Source organism: Pleurodeles waltl, chromosome 8, assembly GCF_031143425.1.
Source record: "Pleurodeles waltl isolate 20211129_DDA chromosome 8, aPleWal1.hap1.20221129, whole genome shotgun sequence".
NCBI lineage: Eukaryota > Metazoa > Chordata > Amphibia > Caudata > Salamandridae > Pleurodeles > Pleurodeles waltl.
In genome coordinates, this window is record NC_090447.1 from 153,186,560 (window position 1) to 153,212,787 (window position 26,228).

Genomic DNA, 26,228 nt, shown 5'->3' on the forward strand with positions numbered 1-26,228 from the left:
CCCCTCCAGAGGACGAGGAAGAGGCAGAGTGCTGCTGAGAGGCTCCTCTGGTGCGGGCCCTCCCTCTCCCTCTAAAAGATCTATAGGGATGGGAAGAGGCAGGTTGCTGGAATCTCCCCCGAAAGGAAGAGGAGGAAGAGCCACGCCCAAATCCCCAAAACCTCCTGAAAATCCTGGAAGAGGCAGAGGAAGAAGGAGCTTGGAGTCCTAACGATTTGGCTGTGGCCCTGCTCTCCTTAAAATGTTCCAAGGCCGAATCTGCCTTGGCGCCAAACAGCTTGTCCCCATCAAAAGGGAGATCCAATAGGGTTGACTGCACATCCGCAGAAAACCCCGAATTACGGAGCCAGGCCTGTCTCCTTGCCACCACAGTCGTGCCCATTGCTCTGGCCACCGAGTCGGTGGTGTCCAGCCCAGACGGAATAATCTGGGTCGCGGCAGCCTGGGCATCTGAAACAACATCCAAAAGACCCTGGGGAAGCTCCGTAAATGATGAGGAAATGTCATCCATAAGAGCATGAATATATCTCCCCAGGATACAAGTTGCGTTGGTGGCCTTCAACGCCAGACTGCAGGACGAAAAGATTTTCTTGGACTGCGCATCCAGTTTCTTCGAGTCCCTGTCCCCAGGCACCGTCGGGAAAGAACCAGGAGCTGATTTGGATGAACAGGAGGCCTGCACCACCAAGCTCTCCGGTGTAGGGTGTCTAGAAAGAAAGCCAGGGTCAGTTGGTGCAGCTCGATACCTCCTGGCTACGGCTCTATGAACCGCTGGGGAAGATACTGGTCTCTTCCACACCTCTAGCACCGGATCCAGCAAAGCGTCATTAAACGGCAATAGAGGCTCTGCCGCAGCTGAGGCCGGATGAAGCACCTCTGTCAGAAGGTTCTGTTTTGTCTCTGCCACCGGCAAAGGCAGGTCCAGAAAACTAGCTGCCTTCCGTACGACTGCGTGAAAGGAAGCAGCCTCCTCCGTGTATTCCCCTGGAGACGAAAGATCCCACTCAGGGGAAATGTCCAGCCCACTGGCTGTATCTAGACCATGCAGTCCATCACCCGAGTCCTCTAGTTCTCCTTCTTCCAGGACTCGTTGGTACTCCTGCTCCTCTAATAAACGGAGAGCACGTCTCCTCGAATGAAGCCTCTGCTCGATACGCGGAGTCGACAATGCCTCCGCCGAAGCCGAAGATCGGCGCCGATCTTCAGAAGCCACCGACGCCGCGTCCGGCGCCACAGGTAACTTCGGCGCCGATGAAAGAGCACTCGGAGCGGATGGACCCACCGGAGTCACAGGACGAAATCCCGACGACGGAATGGAAATCTCCGGGACCAATCCCTCTGAAGTCACCGGCGCCGACACCGGCGCCGAGCCCACATTCCCAAAAGGGAGAAAGGGCATAAAGGGTGCCGGCCGTAGAGGCGCAGGATCACCCAATGAAAAGGCCAAAGGGCCAGCCGGAGCACCCCCTGGAGCCATCTGTTGGAAGATGGTATACATCGCATTTAGGAATGCGGTACTATCGGCTCCAGGGGTGGGAAAAGCCGGATACTGGGGTGCCTGTATCGAATGCTACCCCGACGCCGGCCTCGACGTCTGCGACGCCGGAGACAACACCAGTGGCTGCACCACTTCAATCACCGATGCCTGTCCAGGTGAAGTCGGTGACGCCTGAGAGGGCAACGGCGTCGATGGATGCGGCGTGACCGTGGGACTGACCTCCCAAGTCCTCCGCCGCCGATCCGAAGACCTGGAACGAGTCTCCTTGCTTGAATGGCGCCGTGATTCTCTACGCGCCGGGAGTCTCGATGACGCCGATGCCTTGGCGAAGAAGACTTTTTATGATGTTTTTCTTTCTTCGACTTCGCCATAAACAACTTCGCCTCACGTTCCTTGAGGGCCTTTGGATTCACGTGGTGGCATGAATCGCAAGTCGAGACGTCGTGGTCGGAGCTTAAACACCAAAGGCAGTCGGAGTGAGGATCCGTAACTGACATCTTGCCCCCACACTCACGACAAGGCTTAAAACCCGACTTTCTCTGCGACATTATTACTGCAGCGAAGGACTACGCAGCAAAAAATACACTGTAACCACGAAAGTAACAGTTGCTCCCTCGAAGATAACCGTTTCGAATGCACGGAAAAAAGGGAACTGACGTCGGCACGTCGTCGAGGAACTCTTATTGACTGTATGACGTCAGACGGCGTCGCGTGGGCTAGAGTGACGTCCTCGTCGACGTGCAGAGACTAGGAAGAAGATTTCCGTCGAATGCTGGCGACATGGGAGTATTCATTAGGTGAGGAATCCACAGGTAGTTGTATCCATCAGAAAAGGCCTGCTACCTGAGGGAGAAAAGGCCTGGCAGCGAAGGGTTTAAAGTCACCACTGCCTATTTATTGTTCCACTTTCCATGGTACAGTTACAAAGGAGAAATGTCTTAGAAGAAGCACTGCATTAAATATAGTTTTTGCCACAAGACGAAATAGGAGTAGATACAAAAATGCAAATGAATATATAAAGTTGTTGTGCCTAGTATGAAACTAAAAAGATGCCATAAAAATGTCATTCACAGTACAAAGTATTTGTAAAGAGTGAAAGTTGGGGTGTTTATTTCAGGTCAACTCAAATATCTGAGTTAAGTTGGCCCATGTGCAGCAATGAATCTGAAAGCAAATTTGGAGGAAGCTCACAAGCGAATAGACCTATACTCTACACATTCAAAATAGAATTCAACCAAAAACACCTGCTCATGAACCATACGGTTGGCCTGGGATCAGAAACAAATTACAACACAATGTTGATTGTCCTCTGCTTGACTGTCATTTGGACCAATGTATTCTATTTAAACTCTCCCCAAAGGCACAGATAACATATAAAAACAGAATGCAAATATATTGTTATCACTGCTGATAATATCGCCTGAAAAAGCACAAAACACAAATGAGAAATATTTCCACAAGTGCAGAACGAAACACATTGAGGTCTTGATAGACTGTTAACTCTACAACTCTAGCACTGAAAGGTAAGTAAGGGAACATTTTTAGAGAAACCTGATGTGCCAGGATATCCTTTTATCATAAGCAGCCATTACAGATTTAAACGTGGCACACTACTACACACTGCACTTTTCCTATTTATCCAAAACACTAGCATCACCATATTCTTAATTTAACAAACCGTGTCACTGTAATATAATAACACTAGTATCAGAAGACTTATTTAAAATATTTAAAAGACATGATCAGGAAAGCTGAAAGAACTGGTCAATCTACACAAAATGTCACAGTTGAAAGAAATGTATTCAAAATGACAGATAACGAAACTAGGTCTAGGTCTGAAGGAGTATATTTAGAAAAGAAAAAAAAAAAGAATTGAAACCCTAAGCACTGACACACTATGCACACAATGGCCCGTCCATCATACTTTGAAGAGGCTCTACAATGAATAATCTGACTAGACGTTTGTTTCATAATAAACAAGATCTTGAAAAAATACAACTGTTCTCTGTAATACAGATTTTCTCTTTATTTCAGTTTCAATGTTTCTCTTTCATATTTGCATCATTCTAGGGGAACTGTGCAGCCTTTAAGAGGCTGTGGGTTCTCAGAAAAGTTGTCGGATGTACAAAGATCAACTGCTGTTGTTCTACTATTGTCACTTATTTTTTTCCATAAAATCTATCAATCTTTTAGGTTTCAAGATTGTTGTTTGGCTTCTTCTATTTAATGGAGAGTACTGGAAAATGTGCATTTCAGGTCATTATTTATGCACAGAACACAGTCTGAACTAGATAAAATCTGGATTTGGCATAGAACGTGGGTGTGTATCTGTTGGGCAACATGATTAAGAACTATGAACTATTTGTTGAGAAAACGGAACTGTTATAATAATAATGAAGGAGTATTCTTCATGTTGGTAATCAATAACCATATTGTGTGCCATCTGTTTTTTTTTTTTTTTAAAGCAAATCACTTGAACAGCTATCAGCAAGGTCACATTGGTAACAAAATGTAAAATTAAATCTTGAATTTCAGTCAGTTACGAACACAACTACTTAACTCGGCACCCAGGTCTCTACACATTACACGTGGTGGCGCCATGATGACAGTGTTGGCCAAAGCTCCATCTGAAAGTCCATGATGGAGATGTGAGTGGCACACAAGCTTAAATAATGCTGACAATTATACAACTGAATCCAATTAAAACAGTAACAAAGCCATCATTAGGAATGTGAAAGCCTGACAAAGTGCGGCAGCAGCTGTTGAACGGCAGGGTGTATGTGAATGTATGTCAATCCCTGAGATTCATAGGACAAAATATGAGTGAGATATGCTTTCAGCATGAAATGAGAGTGCAGATCAATGGGATGAGAAAGAATCTGCTCTTATTAAACAATATAATCTGTAAACTGAGTAACATTTCTTACACACCTAGTATTTAACCATGTAACTCGAAGTAGAGAACATCGTGCTAAACTGTCCTACATCTGCTGTCAATCACTATGTTTTAGAAACCACTAACAGGCCGCAAATTAGAAAAAGAGCACACATAATGAGCCTTATCTGTAAATACAGTGACACTGATGAGAATTATGGGTGGCTTTTTTTTAGTAGAGAAACTGGTTTAATTTTAAAGACTGAATTATGCATACAAATAATAAAGGTTTTAAAAGCCTGCATGCATAAAGAAGTACAACACATTCGTACAACTGTATTAGCATGCAAATTATTGTAATGAGTTGACTGACATAATTAAAAAGGTAAACTGAGTCAACCAAGTCATTCTCAACCCATATTTAATAAAACAGCATGTGCAAAAGGGGTTGTCATGTTACAAACTTAACATGATAGTAGAACAAATGCCTTGATGAAACAAGTGCAAATTGGCTCTTCGCCATCGAGGAAATAGGTCCAGATACATATTATCTAATGCATAAGTCCTTACAACACATGCTGTTTACTTTCAGTCAGTACAAAACCAATTCTAGGTTGGTTTTGTCTGCGATAAATAAGAAACCGGTATCAGAACTGCTTGTGATTGACTGCACCTACACATGGATCCTTGGGGTGGAAAAGGGATATTAAATTACTATCGCCTGATGACCAGGCTTTAAGGAGAACAAGTCTCCATGTTTATTTTGTCCAGAGAACAACGGGATTATCTGCGGAAGGATATGCATCCATATGTGTAAGATGTTGAAAATGGTGCACACAGTTCATTAACAAAACCTTTACTGCTCAGGTGTGCACTGTAAGAAATATTACGAGTTGTAACCTCAACTTGTATTAATGACAATGGTTTCTACATAAAAATATATACTCACAAAGCCCAACAACTTGTAGCTATTTTATTGCTCCTAGAATGCTCCTATATTGTATGCAAATACATGCAGAGAATGAATGCAAGGCTAGTGATGTTATTTTGTAAGCAAACAATGTTTAGAAAGATATTTGACGTTTGAAAAAAAAAAAAAAAAATGACGAATTTCGCTCACAGTTTTCCTAAACTATCCTCCAATTTGTTTGATTTTAAAATAAAATGTATGAACATAAAAAATTGCAACTTGCGGAAAAAAACTAATGTGACATATTTACTTACTTTTAAAAAAAACTTTAAGTATCATTTCCAAACAGTATCAATTGAGTAAATTTGATTTACTTGATATCAATATGATAGATATCAATATAAAAAAAAATGGGGAATCAGTGTAAAACCGAAACAAAAGGGCACCTATAGGTCTATGGCCTTCCATTGGCACATATTGCGACTTTTTGGGAATTAGTAAAGGTTTACAGATGTAGGCATGGAAACAGACAGTTACAGGTTCCGAGACTTGTTCCTAGAATTTTTCTACTTCTATTTTCCCATGCGTAAATATACATGTGGATATTTGCTCACGAGACATCAGCAGAACATGTGCAAACCGACTTACTACAACTTTTATTTCTTTTGTCGTCGGGGGGGAAATTAGTGTAACCCCTGCAGATACTCGCTTCCTACCTTGAAAAACGATTTAACACAGCCCTCGTCAGTAGTTCATTTCAGACTTTTTCCAGGGTGGGACAGGGTTATAAAGAAGTTGGTTAATAAATTTAAATGACAGATTTTGTGACTGTGCAAAAACTCAGAAATCATCCCTTGAGCAACTACTTCCTGTCCAGCCGCTGTGTGTACATTTGTTCACACAAAAATAGCGATGTGGGAAAATGTTACGTGATCGAAAAACCACGTTTTGCATGCACAGAGAGTCTGCAATATTTTAATGCAGACAAGACTGCAGAGTTTATCTAGCTGTAATGGTGACTTGCTGCCGTGTGATATGGGCCTATAATTACAGCAAACAAGAACACAATAGTAAAGTGAGATTTCGTGATCTGCTAATAATTACACAATTGGGTCAAGTGAAGAACGTCAGACTGAGGGCAATTCTCTTGATCCCCAGTTGGCAACCCCGGTACTGAGCCATACGAGGAATTAAGAGTTTTTTCACGGCAACATTTTGTGAAATTAAGTGAATGCTTCACATGACGAGCCCACCAAACTAAATAAAGGAAAAGTGCACTGATGTAGTCTGGAGTCTGCTATAATCAGAACTCTGGCATAATTAAAGTGCTGGCACAGTTGAACAGATTACTTACCTCCGGTAGCACTCTCTCTGGTAGAGACTCAATCTAGTCACAGATTCCTCACATTTTGAGTATTCACCAGATGTCACAGGCTGGATCCAGAAACTTTTCTATAGTACCTTTGCTTGCCGGAAGGTGGCTACTTGTGGCTCCACACGGATGCCATTCTGCTCCAGAAATACCGTTTGGGGCCTACATAGACGCAACTCCTGCACTCTGATGTGACTGTCACAGACGCGAAGCCCCAAAAGCAAAGTGGTAGACCGTGTGCAGAATCATAGATGGATAGTCCGACCGGGGAGAATGGGAGGGTCAATGAGGCATCTGTGGCTAGATTCTCTCAGAAAGAGCATTACCGAAGTGAGTAACTTGTTCTCCTGATAGAAACTTCTAGCCACACATTCCTAACCTTGTGAATAGATACCATAGCAGAACCAAAAAGGAGAAAGGCTGTGGATAGACTCAATCCAGGAAGTCCTGCAGAACCAAGAGGACAAAGTGGCCTTCTTGGCAGGCCTCGCTATCCAGGTCCGCTTCGTGACCGTATGGAGGAACACCAACATAGGTGTCTGGCAGACATCTAGGACAGGGACTCTGCGCCTTTCCTTTTTCATGCCAGCACATTACATGAAGAGTATTGTATTGTATTGTAATAGTATTCATATAGTAGATTGCCCACCTGGTGGTCTTCGGTGGGACCAATCTAGAAGCTGAGTGCTCTTTTAGGGGCTAAGTGATGGAGTCTCTTGTCATCCTTAGAGGGATGAGGTGGAGCACAGAACGCTGGCAGAGTGATTTTTTGGCTGGAGTGGAACGGCATCACAGCTTTTGCGAGAAAGAATGCCCTAATGCGCCGAACCGACTTGCGGGGGAAAAAGGTGGTGTCTGGTGGCTAAACACAAAGGCTGAAGCTCACACACATGCAGTGCTGAGGTAATGGCAATGAGGAACAGTTTTGATGGTGAGAAGCCATAAAGGACATCTGTGGAGCGGCTCGAATAGAGCATACATCACATGAGGCCAAGGTGTAACCCTTGCAGACAATTTGAAGAATGCACCCGTCTGGTGTGACTGTTTGCCAATCTTCTAAGAATTGGAGGATTCTACCTCCCACAGGGTGGCTGTGACCCTGCAAGGGTGCACTAAAGAGCTCTGACAGGTGGGGCGAGGGTGCAGGGATGGTCAACCAGGCAGCATGCTGACCTTGGCCATGGGGCCGCGGGCACCACAGCCTGTCCCTTGAAATTGCTAGGTTTCTTGCTTGGCGGGGACAGGCTGACTGCAGGGAATTCCTCATTCAAAACCACAAAAGAACTGGTGGAACTGCAGCTGTTGCTGGCAAGACTGGTTAGAGGGGCCGAGCGAGTGAACGGTATCCCTATTCTCCTTGAAGCACTCAAGGTCAGCCATGTCCCCAAAAAAGTGAGTGCCATCGAATGGCTCAACTATCGATGAGTTCTGGGCATCTACTGACAATCTAATGGACTGAAGCCAAGAATGGCAACAAATGGCACCACTTGTGCCATGGCCCACCCAACAGACTAGGTGATGCCCAAGCCACAATGAATTGTGAACTTGGGTGCATCACAACTGTCCTAAATTGCCTATGTGACGATTGTACGAAGGTCTTCCAGAACTTCAGAGAGAATCAAAATTAGTTGAGAAACAAAGTGCTAGTTACCAAAAAAAAAAAAAAAAAAGGGTGTTTGAGTGTCGGTTAACCCCTATCAGCAACCACCTGTTCAAAATAAGCACTGGCTCCACTGTAATTCAAAAGTTAGCCTAAGTAGAGTTGTTCATAAACAAAGACTGTCCGTGACTATAGATCAGAAGAGGCCTGGTGTGTTCAGAGTTGGGTAAAATCAGAACTATGCAAGATCAGAGCCTTGCTAGAGTCCAAACCCTTACTTTATAGGTTTCCAGGCGCAATCAGAGACTATTATCATAGGTATGATGTAAAGATAATGTTGCCAAATCTTTTCACCCAATTGCATGGCACAAATTGGGACAAGTAGTATTCGCTACACAAAAATAAGTTTTCTGAAGGACTGAGCCTCTTAGGCAAGTAGATATTTACTAGGATTCCACACCCATGTGAAATATTTTAGTTTGGTGACTGAAGGCTATTTTATGACTCCAGCACGTATTTATGAACTCAGCCCCGGCTGCATTTCCCATACATGAGAAAAATAACTCTGGCCAAAATCACAGCTACAATTTTTTAGAATGTGTGTTAGAAATGGTGTCTTTGGCTGGCAGTCAGGTTACCCCCTCTCCAAGCAAGGACCCTCACTCTAGTCAAGGAAAAGGAGAAACGCACCTGGTTAACCCCCACTCCCCTCCTTGGTAGATTAGCACGAGAAGAAAGGCTTAACCCAGAAGCAACGTGTAAAGGATTTGTAATAACACACACAGTAATACAGCGAAACACAAAAGAATGGACACCACACAGGTTTGGAAAAATAGATAATATTTATTTAAATCAAACAAGACCAAAATGACAAAAACTCAACATACACAAGACAAGATATGAATTTTAAAAGTAAAAAGAGTCTTACTCTATTAAAAACAATTGAAACTTTGATTTTACACAAAGTACCTGGTTTGCGTCAAAAATAAAGCAGCACGGGCGAGCGTGCGTCAGAAAAGTCAGTGATGCATCGATTCCTTACTCGCAAGTGAGCCTGTGCGTCGTTTCTTCTCCGGTCGGGTAGGCGCTGTGTTGTTTTACTCCCTCACAAGGGAGCGATGCGTCGATTTCTGGACAGGGGACTACGGATTCCGCAGGTTTACGATGACTGACGCCCAGCGACGATGCGTGAGAAATCCAATGGCACAGTGTTAGAAAACCGTGCTGCATGGGGTATGCGTCATTATCAGCCGCCGAAAGCGGGTGTTGTGCCATTTCTCCAGCCGCAATGCGTCGATCTCCCAGCCGCGATGCTGGTGGAGCCTCTATTATAGCCGTGAAGAGGGTGGGGTTTTCAGCCGCGTTGCAGGTGGTATGTAGAAAATTTCCCTGCACAGTGTTCTATGCGTGGATTTCAGTCCTTGTTCTGCCAACTTCACCTTTCAAGGGCCCTGTGCCTGGAGGGAGCATCATTTGGAAAGGCGGGAGTCTCAGCAAAGAGTCCAGGTGCTGGCAGAGGAAGTCTAAGACTTCAAAAGAGGAGGCAAGCTTAGTTCACGCCCTTGGAGATCCTTCTCAAGTAGGAATGAATAACAAAGTCCAGTCTTTGTCCCCTTTCATGGGCAGAAGCAGCAACTACAGGATAGCCCATCAAAGCACAGTCATAGGCAGGTGCAACACTTCTCTTCAGCTCTAAAAAAACTGGAGTTTTGGGTCCAATACTTATACCTCTTTCTGCCTCTGAAATAAGAAAACTTCAAAGGAAAGTCTCTGTTGTTTAAAGGATCCTGCCTTGCCCAGGCCAGGCCCCAGACACGCACCAGGGGGATGGAGACAGCATTGTGTGAGGGCAGGCACAGCCCATTCAGGTGTAAGTGACCACTCCTCCCTCCACTCTAGCCCAGATGGCTCATCAGGATATGCAGGCTACACCTCAGCTCCCTTTGTGAATCCCCTCTAGACAGTGACACAAACAGCCCAACTGTCAGTCTGACCCAGACAGGGAATACACAAGCAGGCGAAGTCACGGAATGGTTTAAGCAAGAAAATGCTTCAAACACACAATTTAAAAAACAACTTTACCAAAAGATGTATTTTTAGATTGTGAGTTCAGAGACCTCAAACTCCAAACCTCTACCTGCTCTCAAAGGGGAACTGCACTTTAAGGATATTTAAAGGTAGCCCCCATGTTAACCTCTGAGAGAGAGACAGGCCTTGAAGCAGTGAAAACCAGATTTGGAAGTATATTTCACTGTTAGGACATGTAAAACACATCAGCACATGTTCCACCTATAACATACAATGCACCCTGCCCATGGGGCTACATAGGGCCTACTTTAAGGGTGCTTCACATGTATAAATAGGGAAGGTTTGGGCCTGGCAAGTGGGTGCACTTGCAAGATTGAATTGGCAGTGCAAGACTGCACACAGACACTGCAGTGCGAGATCTGAAACATGTTCACAACCAGTGCTGCAGGCCCACTAGTAGATTTTGATTTTCAGGCCCTGTGTTCCTCTAGTGCACTTCACTAGGGACTCACTAGTAAATCAAATATGTCAATCAGGGATAAACTAATCACCAATACAATTTACACAGGGAGCATATGCACTTTAGCACTGGTCAGCAATGGTAAAGTGCCCAGAGTCCTAAAGCCAGCAAAAACAGGTCAGAAAAAAATAGGAGGAAGGAGGCAAAAAGCGTGGGGATGACCCTGTAAAAAGGGTCAGGTACACCAACGTGACAGAGACTGGATCATTTTGCCTACCCTTGTAGCGCCTTACATTTTCATGCAGCCGCTTAGCTAGTGCATCCTCTACTTGGTACGGTAGCCAATAGGTTTTAGGTGAGACGAAAGGCGTGAGCAGTTGGCATACATTTTGTTGCACACCATAAATAAACTAAACAAACTTGGATTTTCTTTACAGAAGTATAGTACATAAGATCATAATTTAAGACATAAAAAAGAAAAAGAAAATAGATCAGTTAAATCGAGCAATTGTCATTTGTCTACTAGAGGTTAAATAATATGTTGTTGAATGGAATATGAGAATGGTTACATCATTCGTCCTGATGGGTGAGCAGCTCTATCCTTCACTTTCGTTTGACTCCTCCTCTATCTCTCCAGCAGTCAGTGTTTCATACATTTCTCCCCATTCCCTTAAAACCTCATTCTCTTTGTCATCTGTATGTATTGTTTGCATTTGCTGCTCCTACATTCAGCAAGATCTCAACACCATTTCTCACGAGTGACCTCCACTTTGAAGCCAGTGTATGGCTATACACCTTTTTGCCAGTATTAGAGAAAGTGCTACTATTGTGCATTTTATTTTTCCTTGTTTCAGTTGTGGATGTAGTCCTTGTAGTCAATTTTGTGGTTGGTGAATAGCCACATTCCCCACTGTGGATTGTATATGGTATACTACCCTGTCCCAGTAACCATTCACTGCCAGACCATGAGTATAAAGCCTGTATTCACTGGCAGGTCTTGGCAAGGTCTTAGCGAGGACCCTGAAAGTGAGATGGTTTGTGTGCCAAAACTAGTACTGCGTAGATCGAAATGTGACATTACTTGTAAGTTGTTTGGTGTAGATCATTTTTTCCACCAGTCTTTCAGGCAGTTGTGAATATAACCCTCTGCAGGTTGTACCTGCAGAGGGTTCTATACAGTGCAACCATGAGCCTGCTTCCTTTCTTTAGGCATACACCTCTACCAATGTGTGGGCTTCTGGTTGTCTAACTGGGAAGCCCTTCTAGAAACACCTTGCAGTGTCAGTCAACCAGGCATATAATAAATACTGGCTCAGCAAGACACAAAATCAGTTTTGAGGCTCACAAAACGATAGGAATGGATCACCACTGTACAGGTCACCCATTCTGCTCTGCAGTCAACTCTTTTTAACTTCACCACACTTGCCTGCTTATTTAGAGCTGCAAACCAGAGGGACTTGATACTTAAACATCCAGTTGTGTACCTTATGCCTCCTTTTCTTTTACATTTCATAAACATATACATATACATTTGAACACAGACAACCCTAGTTTATTTTCAGATGAAAGTAAACTAATAAAGAGAGATTAGTAAAGTGGGTTAGTTCACATGATTTTCTTAAAGCACTGTGGTAGGGAAAACATTTACCTGGATAGATTATGGTACTATGGCAAACTGTTGCAATGCATAAAATGCTGACCTTTGTTGGCTTTCTCATTTACCAGCAAAGTATACAATTAAAGGAACTCAAGGTCAGCCATGTCCCCAAATAAGTCCCATCGAACAGCATATCCGTTACCTTATGTCTACTGTTGTTGCTGACAACTAAAAAGCAAAGAGAACTGGGCTATAGAAGCATGCACCCAGGCACCTTCTATAAGATTCTAATAAATAGAAAGGAGTGCTATGGTTCACCTTGTTATGTTCAATCTTACAATATTTTTATCTCTATGTCAGTGAGTTACATTATGAATAATAATATTGTTTTATTAATTGAAACAATACTGAAAACTAAAATTATTTTTTTTCACAGGGTTAAAGTACAAATCTATCCTAGCACAGGACTCCACCTCCTTCTCTGAGACATAGCACAAACGTGCACACACAGATGTAAGCTTACAGGCATCTATGTGTGCACTCCCTAGTGGGGAGCAGCTGAGCGTGTCAGAAGTAACAAAAAGAGATGATACAATCTAACAGCATATGAGAGATGGAACCTAGAAAGAGAGCTCTAAGTCAGTTCTGAGAAGGGTGTAAAAGACGGTAGGACATGGTTTATCTACTCTACAGTATGACAGTCTCAAAAGATGAGTCCTAAGAATTCTTTGCTATACGATTACACAAAAACAGCTCTTCAACCTCAAATAAAACAGTTTTAATTGCTTTACACTGTAGCATTGTGCTCCAGAGGCAGACACAAGATAAAAAAATCAAGCACATTGATTTGCAAACACATTTAGTGTGGAGTACTCGTTACTGTGGGTATTTATCTTGTGTTATTGACGAGATGTATGTGAGGACACACACTGAGGGACTGAAAAAATTAACATGATAATGTCCAATCATATAAAAAAGGCTATTGGCCGATAACTCAAAGTTGCTATCTCTCCATCACGGTCTCTTTCTCTCTCTGTACTACTTTGTCCACAATCTTTGCTTCTGCCCTACCAATTTGTCTCTTGTCCTGCTTCGACTCGCCACACCACACTACTCAAAATCTTCATCCTGGGCTTTCAGACACCCTCCCCCATGCTGAATGCCTGCCTTGATTTCTCTTATTTGTGATGCTACTCACACTTTGTGCCCTACTTCTGCACACCACTTTGGCAAATGTCCTGGAACTGGATTGTCTCCATTTTGTACCACCTTTCCGCTTGGCTCACCCTTTGCCTCCATGCACTTATCAGTGCAGTCTCTCTCTCCTCTAAAATCTCTTGTGCTGGCCACCTTTTTATCCGACCCACTGTTTGCGTTCTCTACTTCCATCGCTAATCTGCAGGATGCCTCCGAAGACCTTAAATATGGGCAAATGACAATGGTTATTGCCCTAACCAACAATTACAAATTGACTGAGTTTGTGGGAACGTTCAGTTTAACATGTTTATACTATTTATAACTCACAAGTGTAATCAATAATGAAACATAAATGAAACAATGACAAAACACCATTTAGTTTTCTTTCAGGGATAACTACAAAATAGAATTACAAAAATGGTACTTTACCAACAAACATTTCATGATTGGGTGTCCTAGCGGTATATGTGGATGTATCTGAGGTTACAACAGGTAGGTGAACAGCATCACTACGGTTTGTGAGAAAAGGATTTAGGTTGGGAATGGCATCATCAACAGCATCAACAGTAGAAGAAAAGGCATCTGTCCAGCCCAAGTGAGAAAAAGTAAAGATTGTATAGTAAAGATTATTAGACATTAGAACCAGCTGGAAATAAAAGACAGAGTTAGTACAGCATGCAGAGAAGTAAAGACAATGCCATCCATGCAATCTCGAATGAAAAATGCACTCCCTTTCAGGAAAATAAAATAGTAACTAGTAGAAAAGAAACGGGTATACCCTCCTCAGGGGTCGTGTTCGCGCTATATAAAACTTTATAAATGCATAAGAAGGTTGATGAGATTTTCTGCTTCTTTATTTACATTTCATAAGTTGTATTTATTTATTTATAAAGTTTTATATAGTGCAAACATGAACCATGAGGGCATCAGAACGCTTTACAAATCGTCAGGCGAAAAGAAACAGGTAAAGCGAACAACATACTCAACACAGACAAGATCAAAACAGGCTAGTAATAAACATGGTTGTATATTCTAGAGCAAAAATGTGGTCATCAATAGCACTTTAACTTCTTTTTTGAATGACGCAGTTGCTTGTTAGTGATCTGTTTTGCCTTTTTCTCCCTCCTTTCTGTTTCAGAGCAGTGATCAACTACTGTATTAATCCCCTTTGGTTTCTGTATCTCTTGCTGTGATGGACTACTTTTGTTACTGCCTTTTCACTGTGGGTGTTTTAGGCTGGTAGCTGCCTGTGTTTTATTGCAGCATTCCGTTCCTCCCATTTCCTCCCATGTCGCTGACATTTGTTTTGGCTTTATTCCAGTGCTGTCCTCGTTTATCTCTGGCTCCTGGAACATTTGCTCCATCATTAAATCTTTAATAAAAAAGTAGCTCCTAGGCTTAATTTTCATAATGTTATTTTACCACTGCCTGTCGTCTTCTTTCGGTACAACCAGAGCGCGTTGATTTAATCTTGAAGTAAGCTTATTTTTGTGAATGTTTATGTAACATTGAAATAAGCTTGTTTTACAATACTAACACCCAGTGCCCAAACTTTTAGCTCCATGCCCAGGAAAGCCAAAATATGCCCTTTCTCGTAGAATGCAGCTAAAGTACAAATTTCTGGTAGAGACATTCTAGTTGCAGATTCCTTACCTTAGAATTTCCCCCACGCGTCAGACTGGATCCGGAGATTTTTCTCCAAGGAATATCCTTGTGCGTCGGTAGGTGGTGTCGGTCGACTCCGCAGGTGTCGTTGGTGTTGTAGTCGCATTGATGACTTCGGGAGTAGTACCTAGACGCCACCTCAGCGCAGTGACCTCAGTTTCTTTTAACTACTTTCAACGCCAAATTGCAGAGCCGCTAAGAATACTGGGATTTGTGCGCCAGAGCTAAGGACCTGAAGGGGGAATCCCTGTCCCTTGGAATCAGTTCGCAAGCGGGGAGGATGGGTGGGTCGGTAAGGAATCTGCAACTAGAATATGTCTCTACCAGATATTTTGTTACCGAAGGTAAGTAACTTGTACATCTGATAGAGACTTCTAGTTGCAGATTCCTTACCTTAGAATAGATACCCAAAGAATGCCATCCTCAGAGGTGGGCTGTGAACCTAGATCATACTAGAAAGTCCTGCAGGACCGAACGACCAAAGTAGCCGTCCCGACAGACCTGACTGTCCAGGCAGTAGTGTTTAGCAAACGTGTGCAGGGACGCCCACGTAGCTGCCTGGCAGATATCCGGGACAGGAACTCTGCATGCTAACGCAGTGGAAGCAGCAGTCGTTCTGGTGGAATGAGCACGCAAGCCCTCAGGAGGTTGCTTCTTGGCCAAAGCATAGCACATCTTGAGTCAAAGAAGTACCCATCGAGAGATTGTATGTTTTTGCACTGCTTTCCCTTTCTTCGCACCAACATACCCGACAAAGAGTTGATCGTCCAACCAGAAATCTTTAGTACGATTAAGATAGAACACCAACGCTCTTTTTGGGTCCAGACGGAAGAGTCTCTCCTCCTCATGGGAAGGATATGGAGGTGTGTAAAAAGTAGGCAGGGTGATGGACTGGCCTACATGAAAAGGCATAACCACCTTTGGAAGGAAGGAAGGAAGCCTTAGTGCGCAACATCTCTCTTTGTCAGGGTGAACAGACAAGTATGGAGGTTTGGACGAAAGGGACTGAAGCTCACTCACCCTGCGAGCAGAAGTGATGGCAACAAGAAAGACAGTTTTGAAGGTGAGGAGCCGTAAGGGACAATTGTGCATCGGCTCAAAGGGATTACACATTAAATAAGCAAGGACAAGATTGAGGTCAACTGAGGCATTATAAATGGAGTGGGAGGAAACAAATGGGTGAGGCCTTTTAGGAATCCACTCATAATAGGAGATTTAAAGAGTCAGGGCTGATCAGGTAACCTAAGAAAGGCCGAAATGGCAGATAAATACCCTTTAAGGGTGCCCAAAGGAGAGCCCTGCTGGGCCAAAGAAAGAATGAACAAAAGAACCTCAGATAGAGGGGCAGAGAGGGGATCAACAGATCTGTTGGTGCACCATGCCACCAATTTATGCTAACGACAAGCATATACTGTTTTGGTGGAGGGATGCCTGGCTGTCAAGATAACATCACAGACTTCGGGTGAAAGATCAAAAGTCGTCAACTGGCGCCGCTCAATCCCCACGCATGGAGGCGGAGATTGGACAGGTTCGGATGGAGAACCATCCCCTGCTGCTGCGACCGAAGATCTGACCCAAGAGTCAGTCTGAGTGGAGGATCGATGGCCATACTCAATAGCTCTGGATACCATACTCTCCGTGCCCAGTACGGAGCCACCAAGATGACTTGGGCCCGGTCGTTCCGATCTTGAGAACGCTGGGCAGAAGTGGTATAGGCGTAAAGGAGGCCGTAGTTCCACTTGAGACGAGCGAGTGCCGCCTTGTAAAGTCCAACGCACAAAACAGCTGACATTGCGGGTTCTCTGCAGAGGCGGACAGATCTAACCAAGGCTCTCCCCACTGCTGAAAGAGACCTTGCGCCACCTCCGGATGAAGACGCCATTTGTGATCGGCTGTGCGTCGACGGCTGAGTTCGTCCGCTCTGGCGTTGAGAACCTGCCAGATGTTGAACCACGGGGGTAATGCCCTGATGTTCCAGCCATGCCCAGAGATGTAGTGCTTCCTGACAGAGGGTCCAGGACCCTACTCCACCCTGTTGTTGCATTAACACATGGCAGTAGTATTGTCCATGAACACATGCACTACCTTCCTTTTGAGAGAGAGAAGAAATGCTTTCAACGCAAGCCTGATCGCCTGGAGCCCCAGAAGATTGATATGGAGCCCCGACTTCACTGGAGACCAGAGGCCTCTGATCTCCGCCTCTCCCATGTGGCGGCCCCAACCCAGAAGCGATGCATCTGTCACTATAGATAGAGCTGGCTGGGGAAGGGAGATGGATCTGCTGTGGACCCAATGCAGAATCGAAAGCCACCACTGCAGGTCTTTCGCAGTCTCCTCCGAGATCTGGACCATGTCAGAGAGACTCCCCTGATGCTGCGCCTACTGGAACTTCAAGTCCCACTGCAGAGCCTGCATATGCCATCCGGCATGTGTCACTAGCAGGATGCAGGAGGCCATGAGGCCCAGCAGCCTCAGAGTTAGTCTCACCGAAACCCAAGACAGAGGCTGAAAGATTGGAATCATTGCCCGAATATTTTGGACTCGCTTTTTGGGAGGAGAAGCCCGAAACTGCACTGTGTCTGGAACAGCTCCGATGAAAGGGAGCGTCTGAGAGGGAGTCAGGTGTGACTTTGGCACGTTTATAGTGAACCCCAGCATGTGCAGGAGGCTCACCGTAGACTGAAGGTGGGAGACGACTTTCGGGGGTGAGTCCACCTTCTACAGACAGTCGTCGAGATAGGGGAAGACTGAGACCCCTAACCTGCGCAGATGAGCTGCAACCACCGCCATCACTTTCATGAACACCCGAGGGCGCTGGTAAGGCCGAAAGGGAGCATGGTAAACTGATAGTGCTCGTGATCTACCACAAATCGTAGGTAACGTCTCTGGGAAGGCAGGATGGGGATGTGGAAATAAGCGTCCTGCAAGTCCAACGCTACCAGTCTCCTGGGTGTAAGGTAGACAGAACCTGAGCCAGGGTGAGCATTTTGAATTTCGCCTTCTTCAGGAAGTAGTTGAGGTCCCGAAGGTCAAGGATAGGACACAAGCCCTTGTCCTTTTTTGGCACCAGAAAGTAGTGGAAATAACAACCATGACCTATTTCTAACACAGGGACCTTCTCTATAGCTCCCTTGGCCAACAGAGCCACGACTTTCTGGTGGAGAAGTGCCAAATGATCCTCCAGGAGTTTGCTGATTGATGGAGGCATGATCGGTGGGGCAGATTCAAAAGGGAGGGATCAGCCCTTTTGAACGATCTGCAAAACCCACCTGTCTGTAGTGACGGATTCCCAGTGGGGAAGGTGATGGCGAATCCTGCCGCCAACTGGATGGAAGTGAGAGGACGGACTAGGAGGGTTTGGAGGCTCCAACGGGGGCAGAGGTTGACTGGGCAGACTTCTGGTTCCCTGTCCCACGTTCACGTGGGATCCCATTGTCCCCGGCCATGCAGCGGCTGAACAGCATGGGTGGCACAGTGGCTGTGCGGGGGACGCAACAGGGAGTCCCTTCCGTGGCCACAAAAGGGGCAAAAAGCAGACTGCTGGGGGTGATGGGTATCAGAAAGACCAAGGGACCGAGCCATAGCCCAGGAATCCTTGAATCTCTCCAAGGCCGAGTCCGCTTTGTCTCCAAAGAGATGGGAGCCATCAAAGGGCATGTCCATGAAAGACTGTTGGACATCCCCCGAAAAACCAAAAGTACGCAACCAGACATGGCGTCTCAAGGCCACTTTTGTAGCAACCGATCTGCCTCGAGAGTCGGTTGTGTCCAGCCCACATTGGATCGTGACCTTTGCTGCATCTCTCCCATCACTGACAGCTTGAGAGGCAATGGCATGGTCAACCGTATCCCACAAAGAGTGGGTCCAGCTACCCAAAAGGCATGCGGTGTTCACGGACCGCAGCGCGAGACTGGAGGAAGAAAACAACGTATTCCCAAATTGTTCCAGCCTTTTTGATTCTCTATCTGGGGATGCGGAAGGGAATGCGCCTCAGAAAGAGGAAGCCTGGATGACAAGACTCTCAGGCTTGGGGTGTTGGGACAGGAACTTAAGGTCGTTCGGAGCGGGCTGATGGCGGCGTGCAATAGTCCTATTCACAGGAGCCCCTGTGTTGGGTTTGGACCAAGCATCCAAAAGGACGTTGGTGAGGGCTTCATTGAAAGGTAAGAGGGGCTCAGATGTGGGAGCCCCTGGCTGAAGCACCTCCGTCAGGAGGTCGACCTGACCTCTACAGTAGGTCGCTCAAGGCCAAGAACCTCGGACACGCTACTGACCACCATAGCATAAGTCACTCCCTCCACCGTATACCAGCGTCTGGAGAAGTGTCCAGTCTACTGGCCTTGCCAAATTCCTGTGCCAGGTCCATAGATTGGTCATCCTGATATTCATAAGGGTCCAGGGACCCCTGCATTCCTTCCCCGAATTTGTACCCACAGGATAAAGGGTCCAAATCCGACATGGGGTGAGTAGGCCCCATCGAAGGCAAGAGGCTGCGTCGGCCGATGCCGCTTCGACTCCAAGTCGTCAGGTATAAGGATCGGGTCGACGTCGATAGTGGGCACTACCGACGTCGGGAGCAGCGGCAATCGACCCGGCATCGGGGAAGGTCTCAGTGGTGCGACCAGCGCAGATCCGCGAGTGGATCCTGAGGGGACTTCGGTGGCCGGAGCCGAAGCCACTGGCGCGGAACCAGAAGGCCCCTCAACCGAACCCCTTGGGCCCGAAGGCGCCGTATTGGGGTCGGTCGGCCCAAAGATGAGGCGCATGGCCTCATAGAATTCTTCAAGCTGGGCGGGGGTTGCTCTGGCTCCCGGAAACTCAGGGAAGCGCAGAGCGGACTCAGAAGCAGGTTCCGAGGACGGAGGCCTTGAGCGTCCACGCTCCTCCCGCATTGAGTCAGACGAGCGAAGGGGCAAAGTTGAAGTGCGAGGAAACCTCTTCAACGACTTCTTTTGCTTACCTGTACCCGAAGATTTTGAGAAAGATGAGTTGTGGTGGCTCTGCGAACGGTCTCAAGACCTTCCTCTCGAGCAAGACCGGTACCTACGCGGAGTCGAGCGCTGAGCCATCATGAGCTTGAGGGAACGCTCCCTCAAGGCCTTCGGTGCATGGCCCGGCACTCGGAGCACGACTTCGGGTCGTGGTCGCGCTCCAGACACCACAGACAAACCCGATGCGGATCAGTCACCGACATCATGCGGTGACAGTCCCCGCACGGCTTGAACCCGGTCTTCGGGATCATCCCTGATGCACCAAAAACTCACTTCCAAACTCAACAAAACGGTCAAAATCCATCAAAAAGAGACCATGGTAGCTCTCTCTGGATCAGCACGTGACGCGGATAGAAAATAACTGATGTCACTGCACTGAGGTGGCATCTATGTACTACTCCCGACGTCATCACGACGACTACGACACCAACGACGCCCGCAGAATCGACCGATGCCACCTACCAACATACAAGGGTATTGCTCGAAGAAAAATCTCCGGATGCAGTCTGACGCCTGGGGGAAATTCTAAGGTAAGGATCTGCAACTAGAAGTCTCTATCAGATCCTAGAGCACTGAAGTGAAACTTGCAGAGCCTGGTATCTGGAGTCTCTGTCTCCAGGACCCCTCCCTGCCAGCCCTCACAAAATAGGCACATGGCACTGCTTTTCTCCTTTTTTGGGGACCATAAATCGTCTCATGCTGCTCTGCTAATGTTAACTTTATTAGAGCTTTGTTGAAAGGCAAGGCAAGAACGCTTGCAAGACTCGTGTCAGTAGCTGCCAGTGACCACAAAAACATGTCAGGAAAAGACAAAATTATGAGGCAGGGTTGATCAATTTATGTGGCAAGAAAAGTCGAGTTCTGAATTTACAATGCTAATAGCTCCAACTCAAGAAAATGGAAGGCCTATAGCATTGCAAATGCTTGTTAAATAAGGCTGGAGCACTGACCTAAGTTTAAATTCTGTGTCCAGCTCAAGTTACTTGGTGTAATTTTGCTTTTCTCCGCTTTTTGTATTTTAATTTATTTTTGATGCACCATTTTGTAAACAGACTTTTCAGTATGTTTACAGTTAGGTCTGTACTACTCAGAAATTGGTGTCTCATGAACAAAACTTACTTCACCTCTGAATGGAAATCTTTCTTTTAGCTCACTGGCCACCATATAAGAAGCACTGTTATTTGCAGTCATTCTGCACAGCCAATTTAAATCAGTCTGTAGTGGGGATGTGTTGCTGGCTTGCCTTAAGGCAAGTCCATCTGTGCCCATTCATCTCAAACAACCCCATCTTGCTGCTCCTCCTCTGGTCAATATAGATAACTGTGGTAAACCAAATTAGTTTACTCGTCTGACCAACTATTAGCTCTTGCCTATACCTATGATTTCCTTGCCCCTATTCTTTCGAACTATTAGAGTTGGGTCTGCTTTCATATTCCTGCCCATCTCCATTTGTACCCAGGACATCCTTAATACTTAATGAATCTTTGTGGCTTGATATTCCATTTTCTCAAACGTTATTAATGTTTTAGAGTTTGAAATGTCAAAAGAAAGGTACTCTGGACTGCTGGAACAAATTTTGATATAGGTTTAAAAGTACCAAACCACTGTTGGAGTCTTTTTACTATGAACACCTTGAATTCTAACCTCTGCTGTGCTCAGCAGAGTACTTACTGGGTTCACTTGTTCATACATATTTTAATATGCCTAAAGGATCTGCTTATAGACAGTTGAGCGTACAGTTTGCTAGGCACGAAGCCTTTCATCTGCTGTTCTGTTATCTAAGACTCAACAAGCCGTAACTATGTACATGGGGGTGAACTTGAGGAATTCCTAGCCTGTCGAAGACTACCAGTGAAACCTCAAAATACAAAGGAGAAATATTTTTCAAATTGATATGGTGACGCATGCCCCACTACAAATCATTCCACCCTTTTAACATTGGTTAAGCAGGGCATACCTTCTGAATGCAATTGGGTAAAATTAAGAATTAAATATTTCCATAAAGATCCATGACCTGCTGAAGACCATGCATAAATGATGACCTCAAATAAGAGGTCTAAATCCAACATATCACACTCAGAGTCGACTAGTATATTGCTGAGGAGTCTGTTTATAAGACAGAGAGTGAAGCCTTATGGGTACATGTGCTTTCATTGAAAAAGTGAAGTGCTCTTATACATTGACTGACATTTTGTTGCAACCTCAACGAGACAGATTGATATCCTGAACTTGTCCAAAAGTATGAGTTTTTAAATTTGGTAATATTTTGGTCTGTATAGTAACACATAGTTTACTTTTCTTCATTGAATATGTCTCTAACACTGTATATATGGTAGCAAGTCTTGATCCGTCTATTTGATAAGCACAGTTGAACTATTTCATGTATTATGCCCAAAGGCACATACTTTTCGAGTGTCTGCTGATCAGATATTACATTTTTGTGAATCTACATCTGACCAGGGGATCTTGAATATTCTTGTTGTTAAGGATGCAACTTGAACATTTGAATTTGGACACTATATCCTAAATAAAACAAATGTTTGAGCTGCAGAGAACCTATGTGTAAAGCTAGCATTTGAGATAACCCCATCGCGCAGAATGCACACTGAACCATAACAACACATTATGTGCAACCGGTTAGAGACTTCTGCACAGCTTGGTAAAGAGTCCCAAGCAATGAGTAGTTTGAAGCCAGGATTAATCCAGTCTGTGAAACTCGTGCTTTGTAGTTTAATTAACTGTTTGTCACTGTCTCTTCAGAGATTCACCGCATTTAGGAATTCTGAACCAGAGTTTCGCAAAGCACAATGTTGCCTTTGTTTTTCAGTTTCCTGACAAGCAGTTCAACACTTTCAAATTGGCTATTTGATTTCTTCCAGCCTGAGCTTCAACTCTGTGCGTTGTCCCTTTAAATCAATGAGCTGTGAACTCAACACTGCTTCTTTGGGTGAAAAAAAGCCTGCTGGTTTAAAGTCAAAATACTACTTCAATTTGAACTCAAACTCTTGATTATTTGGGACAATCTGTGGCCCATTTTAATTCTCAATTATTGTTTATACATTTCTAACATCCATTTTATTTAATTTTTATCCATTTTTTCATAATCTGTGCCAACATGTTTTATAACATTTATATATTGTAGGAAGTTGACTCTGTATGCACTATTTCAAAGTAAGGAATAGTATGCACAGAGTCCAAGGGTTCCCCTTAGAGGTAAGATAGTGGCAAAAAGAGATAATACTAATGCTCTATTTTGTGGCAGTGTGGTCGAGCAGTAGGCTTATCAAAGGAGTAGTGTTAAGCATTTGTTGTACATACACACAGGCAATAAATGAGGAACACACACTCAAAGACAAATCCAGGCCAATAGGTTTTGTTATAGAAAAATATATTTTCTTAGTTTATTTTAAGAACCACAGGTTCAAATTCTACATGTAATATCTCATTTGAAAGGTATTGCAGGTAAGTACTTTAGGAACTTTGAATGATTACATAGCTGTTTTAAAAGTGGACACTTAGTGCAATTTTCACAGTTCCTGGGGGAGGTAAGTTATTGTTAGTTTTAGCAGGTAAGTAAATCACTTACAAGTCTCAGGTTTGGGTCCAAGGTAGCCCACCGTTGGGGGTTCAGAGCAACCCCAAGGTTACCACACCAGCAGCTCAGGGCCGGTCAGGTGCAGAGGTCAAAGAGGTGCCCAAAACACATAGGCTTCAATGGAGAGAAGGGGGTGCCCCGGTTCAGGTCTGCCAGCAGGTAAGTACCCGCGTCTTCGGAGGGCAGACCAGGGGGATTTTGTAGGGCACCAGGGGGGACACAAGTCAGCACAAAAAGTACACCCTCAGCAGCGTGGGGGCGGCCGGGTGCAGTGTGTAAACAAGCGTCGGGTTCTCTTTAGGTTTCAATGGGAGACCAAGGGGTCTCTTCAGCGGTGCAGGCAGGCAAGGGGGGGGCTCCTCGGGGTAGCCACCACCTGGGCAAGGGAGAGGGCCTCCTGGGGGTCACTCCTGCACAGAAGTTCCGTTCCTTCAGGTGCTGGGGGCTGCGGGGGCAGGGTCTTTTCCAGCCGTCGGGACTTTAGGTTCAGGCAGTCGCGGTCAGGGGGAGCCTCGGGATTCCCTCTGCAGGCGTCGCTGTGGGGGCTCAGGGGGGACAACTTTGGTTACTCACGGTCTCGGAGTCGCCGGAAGGTCCTCCCTGAGGTGTTGGTTCTCCACCAGTCGAGTCGGGGTCGCCGGGTGCAGTGTTGCAAGTCTCACGCTTCTTGCGGGGATTTGCAGGGGTCTTTAAATCTGCTCCTCTGTAACAAAGTTGCAGTTCTTTTGGAGCAGTGCCGCTGTCCTCAGGAGTTTCTTGTCTTTCTTGAAGCAGGGCAGTCCTCTGAGGATTCAGAGGTCGCTGGTCCTTGGGAAAGCGTCGCTGGAGCAGGTTTCTTTGGAAGGCAGGAGACAGGCCAGTAGGTCTGGGGCCAAAGCAGTTGGTGTCTTCTTTTCTTCCTCTGCAGGGGTCTTTCAGCTCAGCAGTCCTCTTCTTCTTGTAAGTTGCAGGAATCTAAATTCTTAGGTTCAGGGAAGCCCTTAAATACTAAATTTAAGGGCGTGTTTAGGTCTGGGGGGTTAGTAGCCAATGGCTACTAGCCCGGAGGGTGGGTACACCCTCTTTGTGCCTCCTCCCAAGGGGAGGGGGTCACATCCCTAATACTATTGGGGGAATCCTCCATCTGCAAGATGGAGGATTTCTAAAAGTTAGAGTCACTTCAGCTCAGGACACCTTATGGGCTGTCCTGACTGGCCAGTGACTCCTCCTTGTTATTCTCATTATTTCCTCCGGCCTTGCCGCCAAAAGTGGGGGCCGTCGCCGGAGGGGGCGGGCAACTCCACTAGCTGGAGTGTCCTGCGGTGCTGGAACAAAGGGGTGAGCCTTTGAGGCTCACCGCCAGGTGTTACAGCTCCTGCCTGGGGGAGGTGTTAGCATCTCCACCCAGTGCAGGCTTTGTTACTGGCCTCAGAGTGACAAAGGCACTCTCCCCATGGGACCAGCAACATGTCTCGGTTGTGGCAGGCTGCTGGAACCAGTCAGCCTACACAGATAGTCGGTTAAGGTTTCAGGGGGCACCTCTAAGGTGCCCTCTGGGGTGTATTTTACAATAAAATGTACACTGGCATCAGTGTGCATTTATTGTGCTGAGAAGTTTGATACCAAACTTCCCAGTTTTCAGTGTAGCCATTATGGTACTGTGGAGTTCGTGTTTGACAGACTCCCAGACAATATACTCTTATGGCTACCCTGCACTTACAATGTCTAAGGTTTTGTTTAGACACTGTAGGGGCACAGTGCTCATGCACCTATGCCCTCACCTGTGGTATAGTGCACCCTGCCTTAGGGCTGTAAGGCCTGCTAGAGGGGTGACTTATCTATCCTTCCATAGGCAGTGAGAGGCTGGCATGGCACCCTGAGGGGAGTGCCATGTCGACTTACTCATTTTGTTCTCACCAGCACACACAAGCTGGCAAGCAGTGTGTCTGTGCTGAGTGAGGGGTCTCCAGGGTGGCATAAGACATGCTGCAGCCCTTAGAGACCTTCCCTGGCATCAGGGCCCTCGGTACCAGGGGTACCAGTTACAAGGGACTTACCTGGATACCAGGGTGTGCCAATTGTGGAATCAAAAGTACAGGTTAGGGAAAGAACACTGGTGCTGGGGCCTTGTTAGCAGGCCTCAGCACACTTTCAATTCAAAACATAGCATCAGCAAAGGCAAAAAAGTCAGGGGGTAACCATGCCAAGGAGGCATTTCCTTACACAACCACCCCCCAAACGAAAGAGGATGAGACTAACCTTTCACAAGAGAGTTTTCATTTTCTAAGTGGAAGAACCTGGAAAGGCCATCTGCATTGGCATGGGCAGTCCCAGGTCTGTGTTCCACTATAAAGTCCATTCCCTGTAGGGAGATGGACCACCTCAACAGTTTTGGATTTTCATCTTTCATTTGCATCAGCCATCTGAGAGGTCTGTGGTCAGTCTGAACTAGGAAGTGAGT

General features: G+C 45.7%; 1 protein-coding gene across 6 annotated transcripts in view; it reads right to left on the reverse strand.

Annotated features, from left to right (window-relative positions):
• The window catches only part of PICALM (phosphatidylinositol binding clathrin assembly protein), a 449,858-nt gene that overhangs the window by 86,316 nt on the left and 337,314 nt on the right, over positions 1–26,228 (reverse strand). For 2 of the 6 annotated variants that reach the window (XM_069203985.1, XM_069203984.1), the window contains exon 13: positions 13,967–14,119. The exons of the other annotated variants lie outside the window; for them this stretch is intronic. In XM_069203985.1, the coding sequence (XP_069060086.1) occupies positions 13,967–14,119 (153 nt within the window). The remainder of the gene's footprint in view (positions 1–13,966; positions 14,120–26,228) is intronic. 6 annotated transcript variants of the gene reach the window in all.